General features: G+C 41.3%; 1 protein-coding gene across 2 annotated transcripts in view; it reads left to right on the top strand.

Annotated features, from left to right (window-relative positions):
* adamts3 (ADAM metallopeptidase with thrombospondin type 1 motif, 3) overlaps positions 1-11,946 on the top strand; it is a 200,136-nt gene extending 188,190 nt beyond the window's left edge. For both annotated transcript variants that reach the window (XM_056458158.1, XM_056458157.1), the window contains exons 20-22: positions 4,178-4,385; positions 5,551-5,668; positions 8,240-11,946. In XM_056458158.1, the coding sequence (XP_056314133.1) occupies positions 4,178-4,385; positions 5,551-5,668; positions 8,240-8,718 (805 nt within the window). In that variant the 3' untranslated portion in view covers positions 8,719-11,946. The remainder of the gene's footprint in view (positions 1-4,177; positions 4,386-5,550; positions 5,669-8,239) is intronic.
* The last annotated feature ends 8,799 nt before the right edge of the window (positions 11,947-20,745 follow it).

Below are 20,745 nucleotides of genomic sequence, written 5' to 3'. Positions count from 1 at the left end.
TTGCTTTACAAGATTAGACAATATAAAGCTGCATTTAAAGCATATAGCTGTACCTACTATTGGTTGGTGCAAGTAATATTATAATGTAATTAAAAAATTATACAATGTCATGTCATTTTCATCCGCATATCTGGGGCCGGGTCGCGGGGGCAGCAGTCTTAGGAGAGACTTCCCTCTCCCCAGACACTTCCTCCAGCTCCTCCGGGGGGATCCCGAGGCATTCCCAGGCCAGCCGAGAGACATAGTCCCTCCAGCATGTCCTGGGTCTTCCTCGAGGGTTCCTCCCGGTGGGACATGCCTGGAACACCTCCCTAGGTAGGTGTCCTGGAGGCATCTGAAACAGATGCCCAAGCCACCTCAGCTGACTTCTCTCGATGTGGAGGAGCAGCCGCTCTACTCTGAGCTTCTCCCAGGTGACAGAGCTCCTTACCCTGTTTATAAGGGTGCACCCTGCCATCCTGCGAAAGAAACTCATTTCAGCCGCTTGTATCCGAGATCTTGTCCTTTCGGTCATGACCCAAAGCTCATGACCATAGGTGAGAGTAGGAACGTAGATTGACCGGTAATCGAGAGCTTTGCCTTTCAGCTTAGCTCCTTCTTTACCACAAGGGAGCGGTACATCGACCGCATAACTGCTGCCGCTGCACCGATCCACATAAAATTATATAATATATCATATAATAAAAGTTTTGCCATTATTCTTACATATAAAATTCAGCAGAAGTGCGAGGCTTGTGTGCCGACCAGTTTAGCTGCCTCTCAGGAATGGATCTGAATGGATCTGCTGCAGGAGAGCAGCAGATATTTAGCATTTAAAGGTTTTTGACGGGGTAAAAGGTGTGTTTATTACACTACAATTGAGAAATTTAGCCAAAGTAACTTTTCATAAAGGCCCTAAAGAATCAAATCAACTTAACTTGAAAACAGGGCATCCGATGTTGGATTTAAGCATTCAGTGTTTTGAGGGATAATGAGTATGTACTGACCTACAGTAACCTCTGATAGGCTATATAAATGCATAATAAATGCATGACCATGAAGGGTTGCACTTATTATTTTATTGTTTGAATGCATCGGGACATCAGTCAGCATTGGTCAGTCTAGTTGGTTTTGTGTATTCCACACTTCGCCTCTCATTGGCTTAACATTAGCCGCGTTTCCACTATAAAAAGCGAGCCAGGGCGAGCCAAGGCCAGTCGCGTTTCCACTATCACCTCCGGGGCGTAATCGGGCCAAAGCGGGGCTTCCTTGGGGCCAGCGTCCGGCCTTTTTCGGCCCGCCGAATACCTTGGGCCAAGGAAGGCCAACTGGGGCTTCGGGGCGGGGTTACGTACAAAGGTGGAGTTTTCCTGTCAGGTAAAGAGGAGACAAGATGCTTTCTTCCCTTACATTTGTTTTGCTATCGCGCTTGATCAACTCACTCGCCTTGCAGCCAAAATCTGTGTTCGAAGTAAATGCCGCCGAACTCGAATGTCCTTATCCAGGGATCGCTGTCTGGCCTTACACCAACAGACCACAAACAGTAAAAAAGCAATCACTTCGGTGTTCTCCATCTTCCAGCTCTCGTAGTGATGCCAGGTTGTGTTTGTGGTTATAATTTGAGTTTTTTGTTCCCGCTGAAGTGGGCAGGTTGTGTGACATTTGATTCGGGGGACGTTCTGGGGCGGTGTTTGCGTGACGCGCTGCGAGCAACTAGCCCGACAGTGAAAACGCGACATGATTTCGGCCTCATTTCTCAACCTCCCGGGCTATTGGCCCGGCCTGGCCCGATTAAAGCCCTGGCTCGCACTGGCCCGATAGTGGAAATGCGGCTATTGGGTCAAGTTAGCCTGATTCAGCATGTAGAATTGGTATCAGCTGAAGGAAGAGCTCTGATTAGTTATTCATCAATGAATCAGAGTGCAAAATCAAAAACTGAAGTGACATACCCAAGTTAAAGATTCAAGTCAAAAAGGAACACAAAGAGGCCAGCAGTAATTTCACTAGATTTCTCAAATGTTTAGAAATTTATGGATTATTAGATTATCAGAAATATTTGCGTGAATAAATTCCTCCGTGGTAGGTGACAAGTTCTGTGATGATAGGACTAAATGCTGCATTGTTTATGATGTGTCTGTGTGCACTTCATGTTCCAGTTTTCCCTTAGTGGAATAAGAAAACAGAATACTGCCATTTGTGGGTGCGGAAAGATATGTTGTCTCACACAGACACAGAATACGCACTCTTAAGGCTGATTTATACATGCGTATGGTCTGGTTCAGCCTTTGTGCGGTTGCATACCCCTCGCCGCGTTGCAACAACACGTAGCACAAGCTCTGTGATTGGTCGGCTTGGTATCGCTAACGAGTGTGGGCGAAGCCGAGAGCCACACGAACATGTTTGAACGAGTGTTTACAAGTGTCGAGTCCCATGAAGGAGCTCCAATTGGAAACTTTTTGTTTTGCGTTTACCTTATGATTGAAGTTGTTGCACGTTCGTTAGATCCTGCCTCAGAATGAGCGAGTTTTAGCTACTTGTACATGAAGGTAGCGTTCAGAAAAAACAAAACACCAGCAAAGAAACACGACAGAGGAAGATAAAAACCTATTGCCAGCTAGCGTTTCGGAAGTGTTATTGCAGAGTAACACAAACAGCATGCAGAAGTATAAATGCACAGCAAGACGCAAGGCAGGCGCCGTGGGTCATGGTGATTACTTGACGCAGAAGTATCAACCAGCCTTTATTTCAGTCGGCTGCCATCCGTTTGGTGTGTTCACATGCAGCTTTTTGTTTGTTTTCACCTGCTTTTTTTGAGCAGCTAGTTGTTGGAGATGGCTTGGTGCATCTCAGCCATAACTTCCAATTGTGATCATGGCTATCTATTAAAATCCAAACTGTGCTTCTAATTTTACTTTACTTTTAGGCTATATGTAGACACAAACACCTGTATTACAAGAAAAATCTCTTATGCTGTCTTTCAGTTCTTTAGATCAGTGGTCTCAAAATTTCGATTCCTGGAGGGCCACAGCACTACACAGTTTTGCTGTGAGTTTTGGTGTGAGTTGGAGCTGGTTGGAGCTAAACTGTGCAGAGCTGTGGCCCTCCACAAATTGAGTTTGAGACCATTGCTCTAGATCTTCCAGTTTCAGACTGCATACTGAATATTTTCTACCATAGACTGCTGGGTGCAGTCACAATGGTATTATCTGCTATGGGATGGTCAAAAGTGCATTTATATTACTTACTATTATAATTATTAATGTTATTATTTAAGATGCAGATCAGAATTACATACCCCCTGCCCCCCCCTCTCATCCTTCAGGTGGGATCAGGTGTTAATTAACCCTGGTAATTTGCACCCTGATGTGCTCTACAACAGATGTCTTCAACCTTGCTCCTGGGAGCCCACTATCCTGCAGAGTTTTTGCTCCAGCCCTAATATAACACACCTGAAGCAACTAATCAAGATGTTGAAGATCGTTTAATAAAAAAGCAGGCCGGTGTGATGAAACAGGTTGGAAATAAATTTCGCTGGGCAGTGAGTCGATTAGCAAAGTTGAGGACCTTTGTTGTGCACAATAATAATTGCAGTTTGGTTTGTCAGTCTAATTAACTTATGGGCTGCTTATACAAGCCACATTTCTGCTGTGATGTGTTATAATTGTTCAATTTTGGGTGTGTAGACACATGTGTATGTTTTTTTAACTATATCTCATTGGTAATGGCTAATAATCTGCTTGTCGGGTTTGAAGGCAAGTCACCTTCTCCAGGTACAAAAAATTTATCAGATAGATACCCCCCCCCCCTCGGCCTCACCCCAAAAATAAACAAAAAACAACCATGCAGAGCTAAAATATGCCTGTGAAGCCTAACCTTTATCTCCATAGCAAAATCAGATGGTTAGACAGTGATTCATCTTTCTGAATTGGTAAAATACTGGTGTCCAGTAAACCTTGACCCTTAGAACTTTAGCGTACACTATGAGTTTTTAAAAGTTTAGCCAAAATACTCAGATATACTTAAAGCGATATCAAACAACATATTTGTGTGACAATATATATTTTTTCATTTAATATGCTGACATTTCATTTCAGATGCTGACAGTATTCACACTTTGCATGTAATAGAGGTTTGGACTTAGAAACTGTATTTGCTGTCACAAGAATTAGACTAAATGCCTCTTTTTGTTTCATGTCAGGTGGATCACAGAGGAGTGGGAACACTGTACTAAAACATGTGGGAGCTTGGGATATCAAATTCGTACTGTGCGCTGTGTTCAGTTCCTTCATGAGGGCACAAACCGCTCCATTCACAGCAAGTACTGCAACGGGGAAAAGCCTGAGATTAGGAGGCCATGTAACAGAGTGGCCTGCCCAGCCCAGTGGAGGACTGGGGCCTGGTCAGAGGTATGCTTTTCTCAGCTCTCACTAAATGCACAGCATTAGTTCTCGCAGTTCTGAGTGTAGTATTTGGAATAGAGAGATTTTTTCAATTATATCTCACAAATCTCAGCAGAAAGAATTACTCTGCAAGCTGTTTTAAGCGTGGGCTTGAAATCAATGTGAAATCGGTCTCGTTGGCAGAATGCATTTACCACATCCGTAGATTTATTTTTTTTTTTTTCCTGAGAGTCAAAAACTGTCTGGAAAAAGAAACAGATTAGGACTTGTCACTTTAGTTTGTGCTTTTTGCTTTGAAATTAGAGTCATTCTCCCACACTGACCATGTCTATCCAAAGTCTTTTCTTTTAATGATTTGAAAATTCCTGCAGAGAGATTGTTTGATGATAGCGTCCTCATCTGTGTCAGAATCTAAAGCTAAAATCAGACTTTTTTTTTTAGTTTGCCAAGATGTCTATTTGATGAATAAAAATAAAATATATTTATATTTTGTGAAATTACATTTAGTGGCCGTAACTACTAGGTACTAACAATTATCCATCTATCTACTGTCTATCTATTTATCCTTCCATCCATCTATCTATCCGTCTATCTATCCATCTGTCTATCCATCCATCTATCTATCTATCTATCTATCTATCTATCTATCTATCTATCTATCTATCTATCTATCTATCTATCTATCTATCTATCTATCTATCTATCTGTCTGTCTGTCTGTCTGTCTGTCTGTCTGTCTGTCTGTCTGTCTGTCTGTCTGTCTGTCTGTCTATCTATCTATCTACATAGTATTATTGCATAATAATAGTTATTATTATTCATTTTATTTATAAAATGAAATTATAATATAAGATTTGCCTTACAACGAACATGCCAAAAACATATATATGTCTTGCTGCCTTTTTCAGATATGACAAATTTAAATCTTACATTTATCCAATTTGCCATGTGCGATATTTGAGCATTTACACTACTAAAGCAAGTTTGTTAAATGTTTTATTGACTGCTTCTGGGGGTGGTTGCACATGGCCATCTCTAAACATTTTAGAACCTATTTGCACCTGTTTTTGGATTGACAAAAAATGCATTTCAATACCAGTTGTAAAAGGGCCTTTTGAAACCATGTGTTTTTAAAACTATGTGAACTTTTCTGTTTCCTTCTTTTCACTCAGTGTTCAGTGTCCTGCGGAGAAGGTGTGTCACGACGCCTGGTCACATGTCGCATTGGAGATCAATGTACTGGTGAGAAGCCTGAGTCGCAAAAGCCTTGTAGGCCAAGACCCTGCCACGGTAAGACCCAGAAAAGGCAATTGGTATTAATAGGAAACGCATCATCACAGGAACAAAAATCGGCAACCATCAAGCAATTTTATGGGGTCTTGAACGATTAAAGTGTTTATGTTGTGTATTCTACAAAAGCAAGTCTATTGAAAGAAAATGGAAAATATTGCACAATGCACAAATTCATCGGCATTGATTACATTATTCATGGTACTTTTAACCTCAGTTAATTTCCCAGAATCCTTTTGTGGTCTGTGAACTCCTCAACTGCTCTCTGGAGAAGCCTGTTTACCTTGTCTATTTAGGCAAGCAATACAAATGAGAAAGTTATTAATTGGGTCACGTAATGCCTACAAGCTTGAACTGAACATGAGGTTCTGGCAACGTTCTACACTCAATCTTTAGCTTTTTTGAAACAAACCCCATAAGCTAGAAATTGAACGTTTGAATGTGTTTTGTGCAGCATTTTCTTTTCCTAGTGATTTGCAGTGCCCAAAAAACACAGTTTCTTAACAAACATAAATACCCAACTTTGTTCAGTGAACTCAATTGCTGCTCTGGAGGATTTTTCTCCAATCTTTCATGAGTAATGCTCAGCTGGTCAGTATTATTTGTTAGAACACACTGTGCCTTGAGTCAAGTGATAAGAGTGAGAAATTTGGAATGAATCTCAGCAGACGTCACTGTGAACACTGCTTCCTTTATGCCTCTGCTTGCATGATGCTTCCACTAATTTCTGTTTAATAGCTTTTGCTGCACTTGGATGACATCCATCACAGCGGAAGGTTAACAAAACACACACCCTTTACAAAAGGCAATCTTGCTGCACACTGCTTAACTTTTCAGCTGTGTATAAAGCAAGACTCCTGAGGGAGCTAGAGGCATTTTGTTTCCATTCATATGTAAAACACTAAGCAGTCGGTGGTTCACATGGTGACAAATAGTCTGTAATCCAACTTCAAGGACCATAATGACTCTTTCATGACTTCTATTAATTGAAAGTCGTTGTGACCTTTTTATTGAGGGCTGCTGCATTTTCTGGTGGGCTGTGTGGAATGAGACAGTGAGAGGTGGTATGAACAAATGGGTAAGGTGGAGGGGATCAGGAAATAATGCAAATCCAGTCACCCACACATAAGTGTCACCATTAAATGCATATGACTTCCCAGACCACATAAATGTGAGACCTTTGAGTTTAACATGAGCTTCACACTCACTTACATCGTTTCTAAAAATTCTAGGGGTTTCTCACCTAAATAATGACCATCATGTAGCCCCAAACCTAAGTTACTTTTCTTGTTAAACATAGATTTAGATGCTTTGAACAAAAATTGCAGTAAACTTTTACATCCCCCCCACCCACCCCCCCCTGCGTCATCCAGTTTATCCTAAACATGAGTCATGCTTTATTATATAAATACTGTAATGCTGCTTGTGTTGTTTAACGTGTTAAAGATGCAGTGTTTTCCCTAGTTTGTTACCTGTGTTTCACATGTACTGTTAGGTCCATAAATATTGAGACATCGACACAATTCTAACATTTTTGGCTCTTTACACCAACACAATGGATTTGAAATTAAACAAGATGTGCTTTAACTGCAGACTGTTGGCTTTAATTTGAGGGTATTTACATCCAAATCAGGTGACAGTGAAGGAATTACAACAATTTGCATATGTGCCTCCCACTTGTTAAGGGACCAAATGTAATTGGACGAAATAATAATCATGAATCGAACTTTCACCTTTTAACACTTGGTTGCAAATGATTATTATTCTGTCCCATCACATTGGCACACTGTCTTGACTAGTGCGGTTGAATGAAATTTGTCTTGGGAGCACTGTACGAATGTGGTGGTGCTATTGACGCATGCTCAGTGTCCCTATGTGATATCTAGTGTATATGTCTATGGTAGACTATAAGGTTAAGGTTAGTCTAAGTTGATGGACATGCAAAATTTCTTATAGGTAATTATTGTTCATATGGGTGCAATGCAATTTATAGTCAACAAAATGTGCAAAAGGCACCATCAAAATAAATTATACCTTTAAGCTTCTTTTTTCCTTTGGTCTTCTTTTTTTAATCATCATAGAGCACTATCGAGTACACATGAGCACTATTCATTCATTGCATAGTTTGTTTTAAAACACTACAGTCTCCAGGCTCACTATGTTCCAGACACCAGTGTTTTAACAGATAAGTACAATTACTGTCTGGCCTGCTTTTATTAAGGTCCAGGGATAATGGTAGGAATAATGATTTTTGACAGCACACAGAGGTCTTTATTAGCACTGTTTGCTATTTGCTTTCGGGATCTGAAGGAGAATTTCTCATCAGATTTAATAAAAAAGAACCACCAAGGTACCGCCTTGAATACTGTGCTTGAAAATATCAATTAAGTGATTCTATTATCATTGTACAACGTCCATCTGTTTTGATGCATCTTAAGAGACACAGCTCCTTCAGTATTTTCTAATATTCATTCTATACAGATTAATAGTATTTTATATTTTAAAAGCTGAATCTTCTATGAGAAACTGCATAAAACAGCACCATATAAAAGCCTTCTGCTTCTCTGACAGATGAGCCGTGCGGAGGAGACAAGTCCATATTCTGTCAGATGGAGGTTCTGGCACGTTATTGCTCGATTCCAGGCTACAACAAGCTCTGCTGTGAATCCTGCAGTAGGAGAAGTGGCACTTTTGCTCCTCTTCTGCATGAAGCTGCAGAGACAGAGGAGGAACTTCGCTTCGGTTCAGCCTCCCAACTTCTGGAGACGCTCTCAGCCGCTGCTAATGGATCTCTGAAAGTCCCGCAGCAGCAGCAGCGGGGATCCTCGTCACAAGGCCAATTTGCCAAGCAAGCCGCCACTCCCCCGCCTCGCAAACACAATACAGAGAACAGCAAGGCTCAAAAGCGCCTCAAACCCGGCGCTAGAAATCTTCCTGCATTGTCAATCCGTAGCTCATGGAGCGAGGACGACGTTAAAGATGCACCTCTGCAGCTGGAAAGTTTCCAAGAAAGTCAGCGGCCAACAACATCTTCTGAGGTGGAGAGATGAAGGAAAGTGTGTCTCTTTTTTCCCCTCTCTGGACTCTCTCTCTCCCTCTCTTTTATTTGTCTGTTGTAGATATAGACCTTTAACATTCATCTTTCCCTTCAGATCATCTTCAAGATATTTAAAAGCAGGAGAGAGTAAAGTGCTGGTACACTTTGAAATGTTCTCTTTTTCCCCCAGTAGCAGCAGTTGTCTTTAAAACACACTTGTCAGTCACACATAGTTGTGACGGGGAATGTGCCAAAAGAGTTTTCGCCATGATCCTCCAAGCATTCTGGTCTATCGGGGGTTTGGTGTTGTGTACAAGCTCTGGTTGTATCAACTTCTTGATCGTAAAGGTTTTGTTTTTAGCAACTCCAAACATCTTGACCAATTGATATTTATGAACGTTCCTGTAAATACTGTATATGAAAAAAGTCAGTATTATTATTTTTTTCTTCAAAAATACAAACTGAGGATTTTTTAAAAAGAAGAGATTCAGGAGCATTATTGGTGCTTTTTATATTAACAAGCGATTTAAGAATTCGATAAGAAAAAAAAAAACACCGAAGAACAGTGTGAGCCCAGGTAAATAAAAAGCATTACGTGAAGTAGCGTTACAATAGCCTTAGAATCTTTACTTTTATTTTTGAAAACATTTAATAAAAGCAGCTTCTCAGCAAGCCATCAGTCAAATCTCAATCCTCATGGACTGGGATTTATTTTATTTGTTTACCGTCTTCTTCCAGAAGAATTTATTTTCCCCCACTTATTTTACCATGATGTTAAGGCTTTTCTTTGATGCCTGCCTTTTTGGTTCTATGAATTTATCTTTGGAGAAGATGAGTTCAGTCAAGAGTTCAGTCATGATATAGATGGCCCATCACATAAACAGCGAAGGAAAAACAATTAAGAATCTACTTGAAAACAGTCTAAGGATTTAACAGTATGTGTTTGAGAGAAGGTGGCGGCACTGTCGCCTCACAACAAGAAGGTCATTGGTTCGAGTCACAGCTGGGCCAGTTGACATTTCTGCGTTGAGTTTGCATGTCCTCTCCATGTTTGCGTAGGTTTCCTCCTGGTGCTTCGCTTTCCCCCACAGTCCAAAGACATGCGCTGTAGGTGAATTGAGTAAAACAAAATTGGCATTGATGTATGAGTGTGTGTGTGAATGTGATAGTGTATGAGTGTTTCCCAGTACTGGGTTGCAGCTGGAAGGGCATCCGCTGTGTAAAACATATGCTGGAATAGTTGGCAGTTAATTCCGCTGTAGCGACCCATGATAAATAAGGGACTAAGCTGAGTGAAAATAAATTAATGAATGTTTGAGAAAAAAAGCAACCGAATTTTTGTTTTATCCTGAAAAATATTGATGACATTTCTTCTAAATTTCAAGCGAGAATATAAACGTACACTCACATGGTCCAACAACACTTTATTAGGTACACCTTACTTGCACCGTGTTGGAGCCCCTTTTGCCTTCAGAACTGCCTTAATCCTTCGTGGCATAGATTTAACAAAGGTACTGGAAATATTCCTCAGAGATTTTGGTCCATATTGACATGATAGCATCATGCAGTTGCTGAAGATTTGTTTGCTGCACATCCATGATGTGAATCTCCCGTTCCACCACATCCCAAAAGTGCTCTATTGGATTGATATCTGGAGGCTGTGGAGGCCGTTTGAGTACAATAAACTCATTGTGATGTTCAAGAAACCAGCCTGAGATGATTTGCGCTTAATTGTGCGTTATCCTGCTGGAAGTAGCTATCAGAAGATGGGTACACTATGGTCATAAAGGCATATGGCGTTGATACGATGCTCTGCATCAGATCTTCCTGACCATGTCTACATGCCTAAACGAGTTTTAATTGAGTTGCTGCCATGTGATTGGCTGATTAGAAACTTGCATGAACGAGCAGTTGGACAGTTGTACGTAATGAAGTGGACAGTGAGTGTATGTGAACATGACACCTTTAGTGATTTTATTCAAATATAAAAAGATCTAATTGATAGTTTTGTTTGAAAAGTGGAAGAAATGTCATCAGTTGCTTTTTAGAATAAAACTAAATTATATTTTACTCAAAATCATAACTTTAAATAGTAAATCCACAGAAACCAAGCCTTTTTTTCAAGTGGTCTCTTAATAGTTTTTTTTCCAATAGTTGTATATAGACAAGACTTTGAAAGAGTAAAGCTGGACTTTGTGGAGATCTTATACTGTGAGACACTGCACAAGATATCTCACTTATCTGAGGGAGAGGAAAGCTATTTATTTTTATAATCAAGGGTTATATCTCAACCACAATGCATCTGACTGCAATACCAAGGAAACCAGTTAATCTGTCAGTGGAGTTCAGCTGTTCATAAGGTAAACACACATTCATCTGTGTGCCACTGTTAAGCTATTGTATATACCATTGAGAACTTTTACAGTATTTATTAAGATTCAAAGTTCAACGTCATGTCTTTTCTGCAACATTTTCTGTTACTTCAAACCAAAAACACAAGATCCCATTGAATAATAACAGTAGCTCATAAAAGTAAACAAAGGTAGACATACAAAGACTTTTCTTGTTGTTTTACTGGCATTGTAGCTATAATAAAACACTTGCTCAGATTTTGAGATGTTATAATGAGAGAAAGCTGCTTCACAGCTGTTTTAGAATAGAAATATTGAAGAGAACACCCAAAACAAAACTATCATTTACAGTGATTCTTACTGTCCTTTACCCACAAATCCCCCAATCCTACACGAAACTGTTTTTCAGTTCATTCGTAGCTTTAACTTTAAAAGACAAAGTTTTAATGGATTTTGAACCTAGAGTAGACAATAGGCATTAAGACAGTAAACTTTTTCTGTGTACATCATTCAGTCAGTTGAAGCTGAGGTGAACAGCGTGTGCGTTTTCATTTATTGGCATTCTCTTTCTGCAATTTGTTTGCTAAAATAGATGACATGCCTTCAGAGACCCAAAAGAATGCAAGATAGTAGAAATTACATTGACAATCCCTAAGCCGCAGACAGACACCCATTATGAAAGGATAAAGTGTATTTATCCTCCCAATTTCATGTCCGTTTAAGAGTTAATTGTTGTTCTGGCTTACAAAGACACTTTCAGTTGCTAAATGCTTGCAGTCATTTCTTTTTTGTTTAGTTTGTACTTTTGTTAGTTGTAATGAAAGTGTACACTACTGAGGCTGTTTGTTGTAATGGGGAGCACATAGCAATAAAGAAAATAATAAACACCATACGGTCTCTTGAGAGCTTTTTTTTTTTGTCAAGTTTAAAGTCATATTCATAATGCTCTTTACAATGAAAGATTTTAGCATCCTATGCTATTAATATTAAAGGCCATGAAACCCCCCTCTTTCATTTCAAGTCTACCTCAGAATATTTTCATAATATGCTTTATGATGAGCCTGGAGCGCTATGAGCAGAGGTGGAGTGGGCGTGGCCAGCAGAGCAGGGGAAAAAGAGGGGAGCGAACAGCTTTCAGTTGGCTCACAAAATGAGACACAAAGCGTGAGGTAACACAAGGTTTTATACTTTACAAAGTTAAAATGCAAAGAAATAAACAGTAATTTAATATCCTGCTACATTTGTTATTCGTAATTTCATATACACATAACCACGATTTGTTATATCATTATAAAGATAATCATGTTCATATAAACACTAAATGAGGAGGACTCCTCGATCCTTGGGTCTGAATGCAGACACAGTGGAGCAGTGCAGCAGGTCTCTTGCCCTATCTATTTCAACTATTAGCCCTGGAGGATTTTAAACATAGGCGAAACACAGCAGCATGGATGTAGGCGGTGTGTCTGAATGGTAACAAACTCAACTGATAAAAGACAAAGTCTGCCATTCTCCAATTCTCGTACAGCTCTCCCGTAAAAAAATGCTTTCTGCACAGCTTGGCTGTATCGGTAGCCCAGACAGCAACAAACATGCAACAAACCCTGCGGATGATGGAAACAAACACATATGATCCTTCATAAATGGCAAAATATTGGGTGCCGTGTGCGGACACGGTCTCACAGCTTGGCAGGTTTGCCTTGCCTTCGGAAAGTATGTGCAGTCATGAATAATTAAGAAGCAGGGTCTTCTCATATTATAAGAAAACTCAGCTATGAATAATAATGAGAAACCGAAATGTCATCACTGCACAGGCAGATCGGCACTACATCACCGATTTTGATCCCACTCCAAAAATGATTTTTAAACACAGGTGAAACCTATATATAGCCTGGAAGTAAATTGAGTAAGCTAAATTGTCCTAAGTCTATGTGTGTGGATGAGAGTGTTAGGATGTTTCCCAGTGCTGGCTTGCAGCTGGCTTATTCGCTGCGTAAAATATATGCTGAAAAATTTGTCAGTTCATTCAGCTGTAGCGACCCATGATAAATAAAGGAACTAAGCTGAAAAGGAAATGAATGAATGAATGAATGAATGAATGAATGAATGAACAAATGAATCTAATAACAGCCAATCATGTTTTGTGTTTTAACATAGATTTGCATGTATTGAGTGAACCCTGAAATCAAATGTATTCTGGAATATGTGTGCTTGAGCATGGAGACTGTCTGTGTTTATTTTGCAATTCAATTTTCTTTGCTTTTGTTTTGTTAGTTTTTTATTAGATGCTTTGTTTGATTATTTCACTAAGGTAAACAATTTATCAACCCTGAGTCTGCAAATGAATTTGAGTTCTACATACAGTATATTAGACACAAAATGTCTTATTTTGTTGTTTTCGGAGACCCTAGCCAAACATCAGTAAATGTATTATTTTCTGAATGACATTTCTAAATGACTCAGATCACTGCATTTTTCAGGGTTTGAAGGGTTGATTAAAACCAAAATTACAATTCTGTCACCTCTTATCATTTGCAATTTCACTCTAAAACCCTGAGAATTTTTATTTCTTTAAATGAAAAATTAAGGGTGGCACGGTGGCTTTGTGGTTAGCACTGTCACCTCACTGCAAGAATGCCACTGGTTCGAGTCCTGGCTGGGACCAAAGACATGCACTACAGGTGAACTGGGTAAACCAAAACTTGACCATAGTGTATGTGGAGTGAATGTGAGAGTATATGGGTGTTTCCTAGTACTGAGTTGCAGCTGGAAAGGTCATCCGCTGTGAAAAAAATATGGCGTAATAGTTGGTGGTTCATTCCACTGTGGCGACCCCTGATAAATAAGGGACTAAGCCGAAGGAAAATGAATGAATGAAAATGAAGAGATTTTTAATTTATTTAAAGTGCGATTTTAGGGTGAACTAATCCTCCAAGTGTACACTTATGTTATTTAATAATTACAATTTTTACATTTCTTTCTTAGAATGTTTTTAAAAAGAGCAGATGTAAATCTTTTCTTGGTTGCTGCATTTCACTCATGGTTTGTCTCATCAGTCCGGATTACTATGTCTTTCCATATATTTCAATTCACTGCTTTAGTCCTAAAATGTTTCTTCTCTGTGCCTAAAACATCAAATAGTGAGCAGGTAATGTGAACTTTCCCATTGTAGTTATGACACTGTAAGACTGTAAGAGTGCAGAGTGACTCAACTATTGAACTATCACAGTTTGCCTTCTCAAGCCTCACACATGACCCCATTAAAGCCAGTCTCTTCAAGCCTCCCAAGAATCGGAGATAAAATCTAGTCAAGGACTTCAATCAGTTCCAATTTTTGTGCAGATTATCTAGTAATGCAAGGCATTTAAAGATTCAATCTTGCACCTCGCAATCTTCTCAAACTCGAATCTCAGCCTCCCTGATCAGATCAAACATGTTTGATATTCAGGATTCACCCCATTGCTGTCTTCAAATGGTGAAAAATTCATTGCCCTTTTAAGTCTTCTATTTGCAAAAATTGCCTGTACTGTACATTGGCAACAGCCATCGCGCACAATAAAACAAATGCACTTCTTGTCACTCGCATGATTGTACATCAAGGCACAAGGAAGACCACTGAGAAGCCAAAAAACAAAAAAACAGCAACATCTGTCAAGTCAAGAAAGAAAGAAGTCCAATATAAAATGAGGAAGAATCCATTAACGTATGGCATTGAAACTGATCATATTCCAGTGAAGACTACTGAAAAAATTAATTCAAAGATGATTCCATGGATTTACTCATTAATTTTTATGTTAAGTAAATAATTAATTTGGGTTGAATTTAAACAAATAAATTAAGTTGAACATTACTAAATTGTTTGTTTAAATTTAACACATATACAGTTGAAGTCAGAATTATTATTGAATTTTTTTTCTTTTTTAAATATTTCCCTAATGATGTTTAACAGAGCAAGGAAATTTTCACAGTATGTCTGATAATCTTTTTTCTTCTGAAGAAAGTCTTATTTGTTTTATTTCGGCTACACTGAAAAAAATTATTCAAAGATGATTCCTTGGATTTACTACATTTTTTTACGTTAAGCGGTTGTAAACAATTTATTTGAGTCGAATTTAATCAAACAAATTAAATTATTTAATCAAACAAATTAGGTTTCATTTACTTAAATTTAATTTGTTTGCTCAAGTTCAGCACAAATAAATTGTTTACAACAGTTTTGTAGACATCATTTTTTTCAGTGTAGACTAAAGTTTTACATTTTTTATGAACCATTTTAAGGTCAAAATTATTAGCTCCTTTAAGCTATTTTTTTTTTCAACTGTCTACAGAACAAACCATCGTTATACAATAACTTGCCTAATTACTATAACCTTTAAATGTCACTTTAAGCTGTATAGAAGTGTCTTGAAAAATATTTAGTCAAATATTATTTACTGTCATCATGGCAAAAATAAAATAAATCAGTTATTAGAGAAGAGTTATTGAAACTATTATGTTTAGAAATGTGTTGAAGAAATCTTCTCTCCATTAAACAAACTGGGGGAAAAATAAACAGGTGGGCTAATAATTCATTAATAATTCTAATAATTGACTTCGACTGTAAATTGCTTGCACCAATTTTGCAGACATTTTTTCAGTGTAGTTTACACAAACCCATTACACTTAGAGCATCAGTTATTGAGTGAAGTACAGAAAATGGATGCTGCTAAATAGACAACATGTGCTGCGGCATTTATTAAGGGCACTCAGAGAATTCATCTGCGAAAAGAAACTCAACACTCAAAGTGTGATCAAAGGTGGTCTGCCAAAAATGTGTAGAAATCAGTCTTCAGGTAACACTTTACATTAAAGTTGTCTTAGTTAAAGTTAGTTAATGCATTCACTAGCATGAACAATGCATTTATTACAGTATTAATGCTTCTATGGTAATGTTAATTAATGGAATATAGCTGTCCATTAAACAGCAAAAGTAAGTCCACTCGAAAAATGTGGAAACAATGAAAAGCCTGGTAACACTTTATTTTGATGGTCCCTATTACACATTTTGTTGACTAAAAGTTTCAGTGCAGCTACATGCAAATGACTTCTCATAAGACGTGGCTATTGCTTAAAACGTGATTTCCTTGGACTTACTTTTGCTGTTTATTCCATTAGTATCTGAATGCAGTCTTAATGATGCAAGCTGAAACTGCATATCAGTGATGCAATGTCAGACACTATGCACTCAGTGGAGCTAGTGACGTCACTGTGAGGGGTAGGGTTAGGGGTGGGGTAAGGTGAGCGCATTAAAAAGCATTGATTGCAGCTCAGATTGCGTCTGCACCAGGTCTGCATCCAGACCCCTCTCGTTTATTCTGATGAATCCTATAGCCAAAGAGCACAGACACATTAATTAAGCTACCCCTGAGCACTTTTTGTTTGATTTTGGATTTTTATACAAGAAAGCTGTCTATTGTTAGTTAACTCAAAGTGCATTAACTAATGTTACCAAGCATGAATTTATATTTTATTAATATATTAGTAGCCTACATGTTGAGATAAGAACATTTTGTACAAGTATCGTTCATTATTAGTTCATGTAGAAAATACACTAACTAATGAAGCCTCATTTTAAAGCATGACCCATCTTCAAAATACAGCATTTCACTATGTTTACTTCGTTGTTTCAAGCATCTTGATTGTGAATGATCAATCAAGGCATTTGACAGCTTTATAGAGTATCTCTGAATAATAACCGTTCATCATTATGTGGTGCTTCTTTTTCAGTCTGCACGTTACCCACAAGCACACAGTGCATCATTCTATATAAATCATTTGTTAACCTGTCTACTGCAGTAAGACATTATTAACCTTGCTACCTGGAAATACAGCTGAGCTCAGATAGGACAAAATTGGCGAGGCGAGATTTGTCTCAACCAAAATGAAAAACTAACAGCGCCATGTTTTATCTTTAGCCCTGGATCCAATATCCTGCTGAGCTCTGAGAACACATACTGATGTTTTATCTGCCGAAGAACTGACAAATAACGGTTACATGATATCTTGCTTTAGCCAATAGCCAATAAGCGTACTTTTCATTGATTTTCCATTATTAAATCACAATGTCCTGCACAAAGGCTGCTGATTTGAAACAATCACGATCAGTGAAATTACCGTCTATAAGCATCTCTTGTATTGGACTGATTTCTGCAAAGCCCTGGTCTCAGGGAACATTTGTGTTATCTCTGTAATGATGGCTGTTCATGGTATGAGCACAAATGCTTAGTGAAAATTGTTCAAAAGTTGGAGCCGATAAACAGTATGGTGGACTTCTCTGACACCGCAGCTATTCTCATTGTCTCAATGCTTCAGCAATTTAAAAGCTAATTGGCTTTTGGGTTTAGCTGGTATATTGCGTTTGTATATATTTATTCTAACCAACTTTTCATCTCATGTTCTCCACTATGAGGATTCTTATATAATTAAATGGTAAACATCGGTAAGTTTCTTCATAATTATTTTGTCATCTCTTGTTTTACAATCACTATGATTGATTCAGGTCGACAAACACATTAGCACTCTGCCTCTTTCCTCTCATAACGGGAAGAACGCTACGGTTACTAAAGTAACCCTTCGTTCCCCGAGGGGGGGAACGGAAATGCTATGTGGAAACTTCCACTATGGGGATTTCGTCAGAATCCAATCATCTGAAAGAGTATAAAAACGGGCCAATGAAATGCCAATGAGTTGGCAGCGTCAGCGTGCACAGCTGGCGTCAATGACAATCAGTCATGCTATAAAGACGCAGCCAGTGCCATGCTCGACATCCTTTTCTAGCTGAAGAGACTTTCACGCTCAACAGCTAAGGGACAATCGTTGTGGCGAAGGAACATAGCATTTCCGTTCCCCCCCTCGGGGAACGAAGGGTTACTTTAGTAACCGTAGCGTTCCCCTTCGGATGGGGAACTCCAATGCTATGTGGAAACTTCCACTATGGGGAAATCTATGGAAAACGCCACAACGAAAGAACCTTACTGCGTCCCTGGCGAAGGGTGTGCCACGCAGTAGAGCGAGCGCACCTACAACGCCCCGAGACACAGTCTTCCAACGTGCCCCCTGGCCCTCACTTACCTGTTCAGAAACGGTTATATTTTTCGGGGAGTCGCAATAACCCAGTAAAAAGGTTTTGATACGACAGTACGTTGGGAAAGCGTTCAGTCCCGATAGGGAGGACGCTGCGGAGCTCACCTGCTACCCAGAGGGGAGACCTGGTGACAATCTATGGACCAGCCCAGAGATGGGGGGGTCCTAGCATAAGGATGGTTAGCGGGGAGGGAAGACACGAGCCTGCCCTAGAAGGGGGGACTATACCGTGGCTGAGTGAACGTATGGGATCGCCAGCGGGGATCACACATAGCAGGCACCTATACCCAGAACGCGGGCTGACCAGCGGGCATGCCGACAACGTAACGGGCCAACACCTGACTCCTCCGCTGACTCCTCCGCGGGGACACGGCTCACCCTGGCCCAAAGGCGAGGGAGATGGCATCCACTATCCAGTGGGCCAACCTCTGTTTAGATACGGCACTTCCCATCTGCCGACCACTGTAATGGACAAAGAGCTGGTCAGAGGATCTAAGGCTCTGAGTGTGGTCCCCATATATTCGCAAAGCGCGAACAGGACACAACAATGAAAGGGCTGGGTCTGCCTCCTCCGTGGGCAGCGCTTGCAGGCTCACTACCTGATTGTTAAAACGATGTGGTAGGAACCTTGGGCACATAGCCGGGCCGGGGTCTCAGGACAACGTGAGAGTAGGCCGGCCCGAATTCTAGGCACGAGTCACTGACCGAAAATGCCTCCAGGTACCTAACCCTCTTAACCGATGCCAACACGGCCAGCAGAGCTGTCTTCAAGGACAGAAATCTCAAGGATACTGAGTCGAGTGGTTCGAAGGGATCTCCACGTAGGCTCGTAGCACTACCGCGAGATCTCAAGAGGGTATGAGAGGGGGGCGGGGGAAAACATCCGCCTCGCACCTCTGAGGAACTGGATGATGAGGTTATGCCTCCCCACGGTGCCGCCATCCACGCATCATGATGAGCGGAGATGGTGGCCACGTAAACCCTCAGTGTGGAGCGCGACAGCCTTCGCTCCACCTGTCCTGAAGGAAAGAAAGCACAACACTGATCTGGCAAGATCGGGGGTCTTCTCGGCGAGAAGCGCACCACTCAGTGAATAGACTCCACTCCAGGGCGTAGGCATGCCTCGTAGAGGGTGCACTAGCCTGAGTGATGGTATTAACCACCGCCACCGGTAGGTTACCTAAGTCTTCCTCGTCGCGTCTTATGGACCCCACGTGGAGGTTCCACAGAACTAAGCGAGGGTGCCAGATGGTGCCCTGTCCCTGAGAGAGTAGGTCCTCTCTCAAAGGGACTCGCCAGGGGGGGCGTCGCGAGGAGGGAGAGTTCTGATATCCAGGTCCGGTTGGGCCAGGGGCGCAACTAGCAAGACCTGCCCCTCGTCCTCCCTGACCTTGCACAGAAACTGCGCGAGTAGGCTCACTGGGGGGAGTGCATACTTACGCATGACTCGGGGTGGAGTCGCCATTCTCCCGGGGAAGGAGCTGCCGTGAGAGCCTGTTGGCCGCACGGTTGAGCCCATCCGGGGTGTGAATAGCAAGCAGCGACTTCAGCCGCGTATGACTCCAGAGGAGCAGACGGCGAGCGAGCTGAGACATGCAGCGGGAGCGTATACCCCCATCCGGATGGAACACGCTACCGCGGCCGTGCTGTCCGTCCTGACCAGCACGTGTTGCTCCCTCAGCACCGGTAAAAAGCGGCGCAGAGCGAGAAACACTGCCAACAGCTCTAGGCAGTTGATATGCCAATGCAGCTGGGTTCCCCTCCACAGGTCCGCAGCAGCATGCCCGCTACACACGGCCCCCCACCCCATACTGGAGGCATCTGCCGAAACGACAGCCTGCCTGGACGCCTGACCTAGGGGCACACTGGCCCGTAGGAAGAAGGGGTCCTTTCCAGGGGGTGCGGGTGCGGTGACACAGCGCAGTGACAGTCACTCGGTGTGTGCCCGCGTGCCATGCGCGTCTGGGGACCCGATCGTGAAGCCAATGCTGTAGTGGTCTCATATGGAGCAATCCGAGCGGCGTGGCCGCGGCTACAGATGCCATATGCCCCAGGAGCCTCTGAAATAATTTCAGGGGGACCACTTTTTTTCCTGTCAAACTCTCTCAGACAGTTCAGCATTACCTCGGCGCGCTCTCGTGAGAGGCGCGCCTCCATAGTGATCGAGTCCAGCTCCAACCAGAGAAAGGAGATGCTCTGCACGGAGGCGAGCTTGCTCTTTTCTCGGTTGACCTGAAACCCCAACGGGCGGAGGTGCCGGAGCACCTTGTCTCTGTGCATAATCAATTGCTCCCGAGAGTGGGCTAAAAATCAACCAGTCATCGAAATAATTGCCGAAGGGGCGCGAGGGCACCCTCCGCGAGCTTGGTGAAAACTCGCGGAGACAGAGAGAGCCCGAAGGGGAGGACCTTGTATTGCCACGCTCGACCTTCAAACGCAAACCGCAGAAACTGCCGGTGGCGTGGAAGTGTGGAGATATGAAAATACGCGTCCTTCAGATCTATTGCTGCAAACCAATCCTGAGGACGAACGCATCGCGTGATGCGCATCTGCGTAAGCATTTCGGA

Source organism: Danio aesculapii, chromosome 5 (assembly GCF_903798145.1).
Source record: "Danio aesculapii chromosome 5, fDanAes4.1, whole genome shotgun sequence".
NCBI lineage: Eukaryota > Metazoa > Chordata > Actinopteri > Cypriniformes > Danionidae > Danio > Danio aesculapii.
This window is presented reverse-complemented; position numbering and strand designations above follow the sequence as displayed.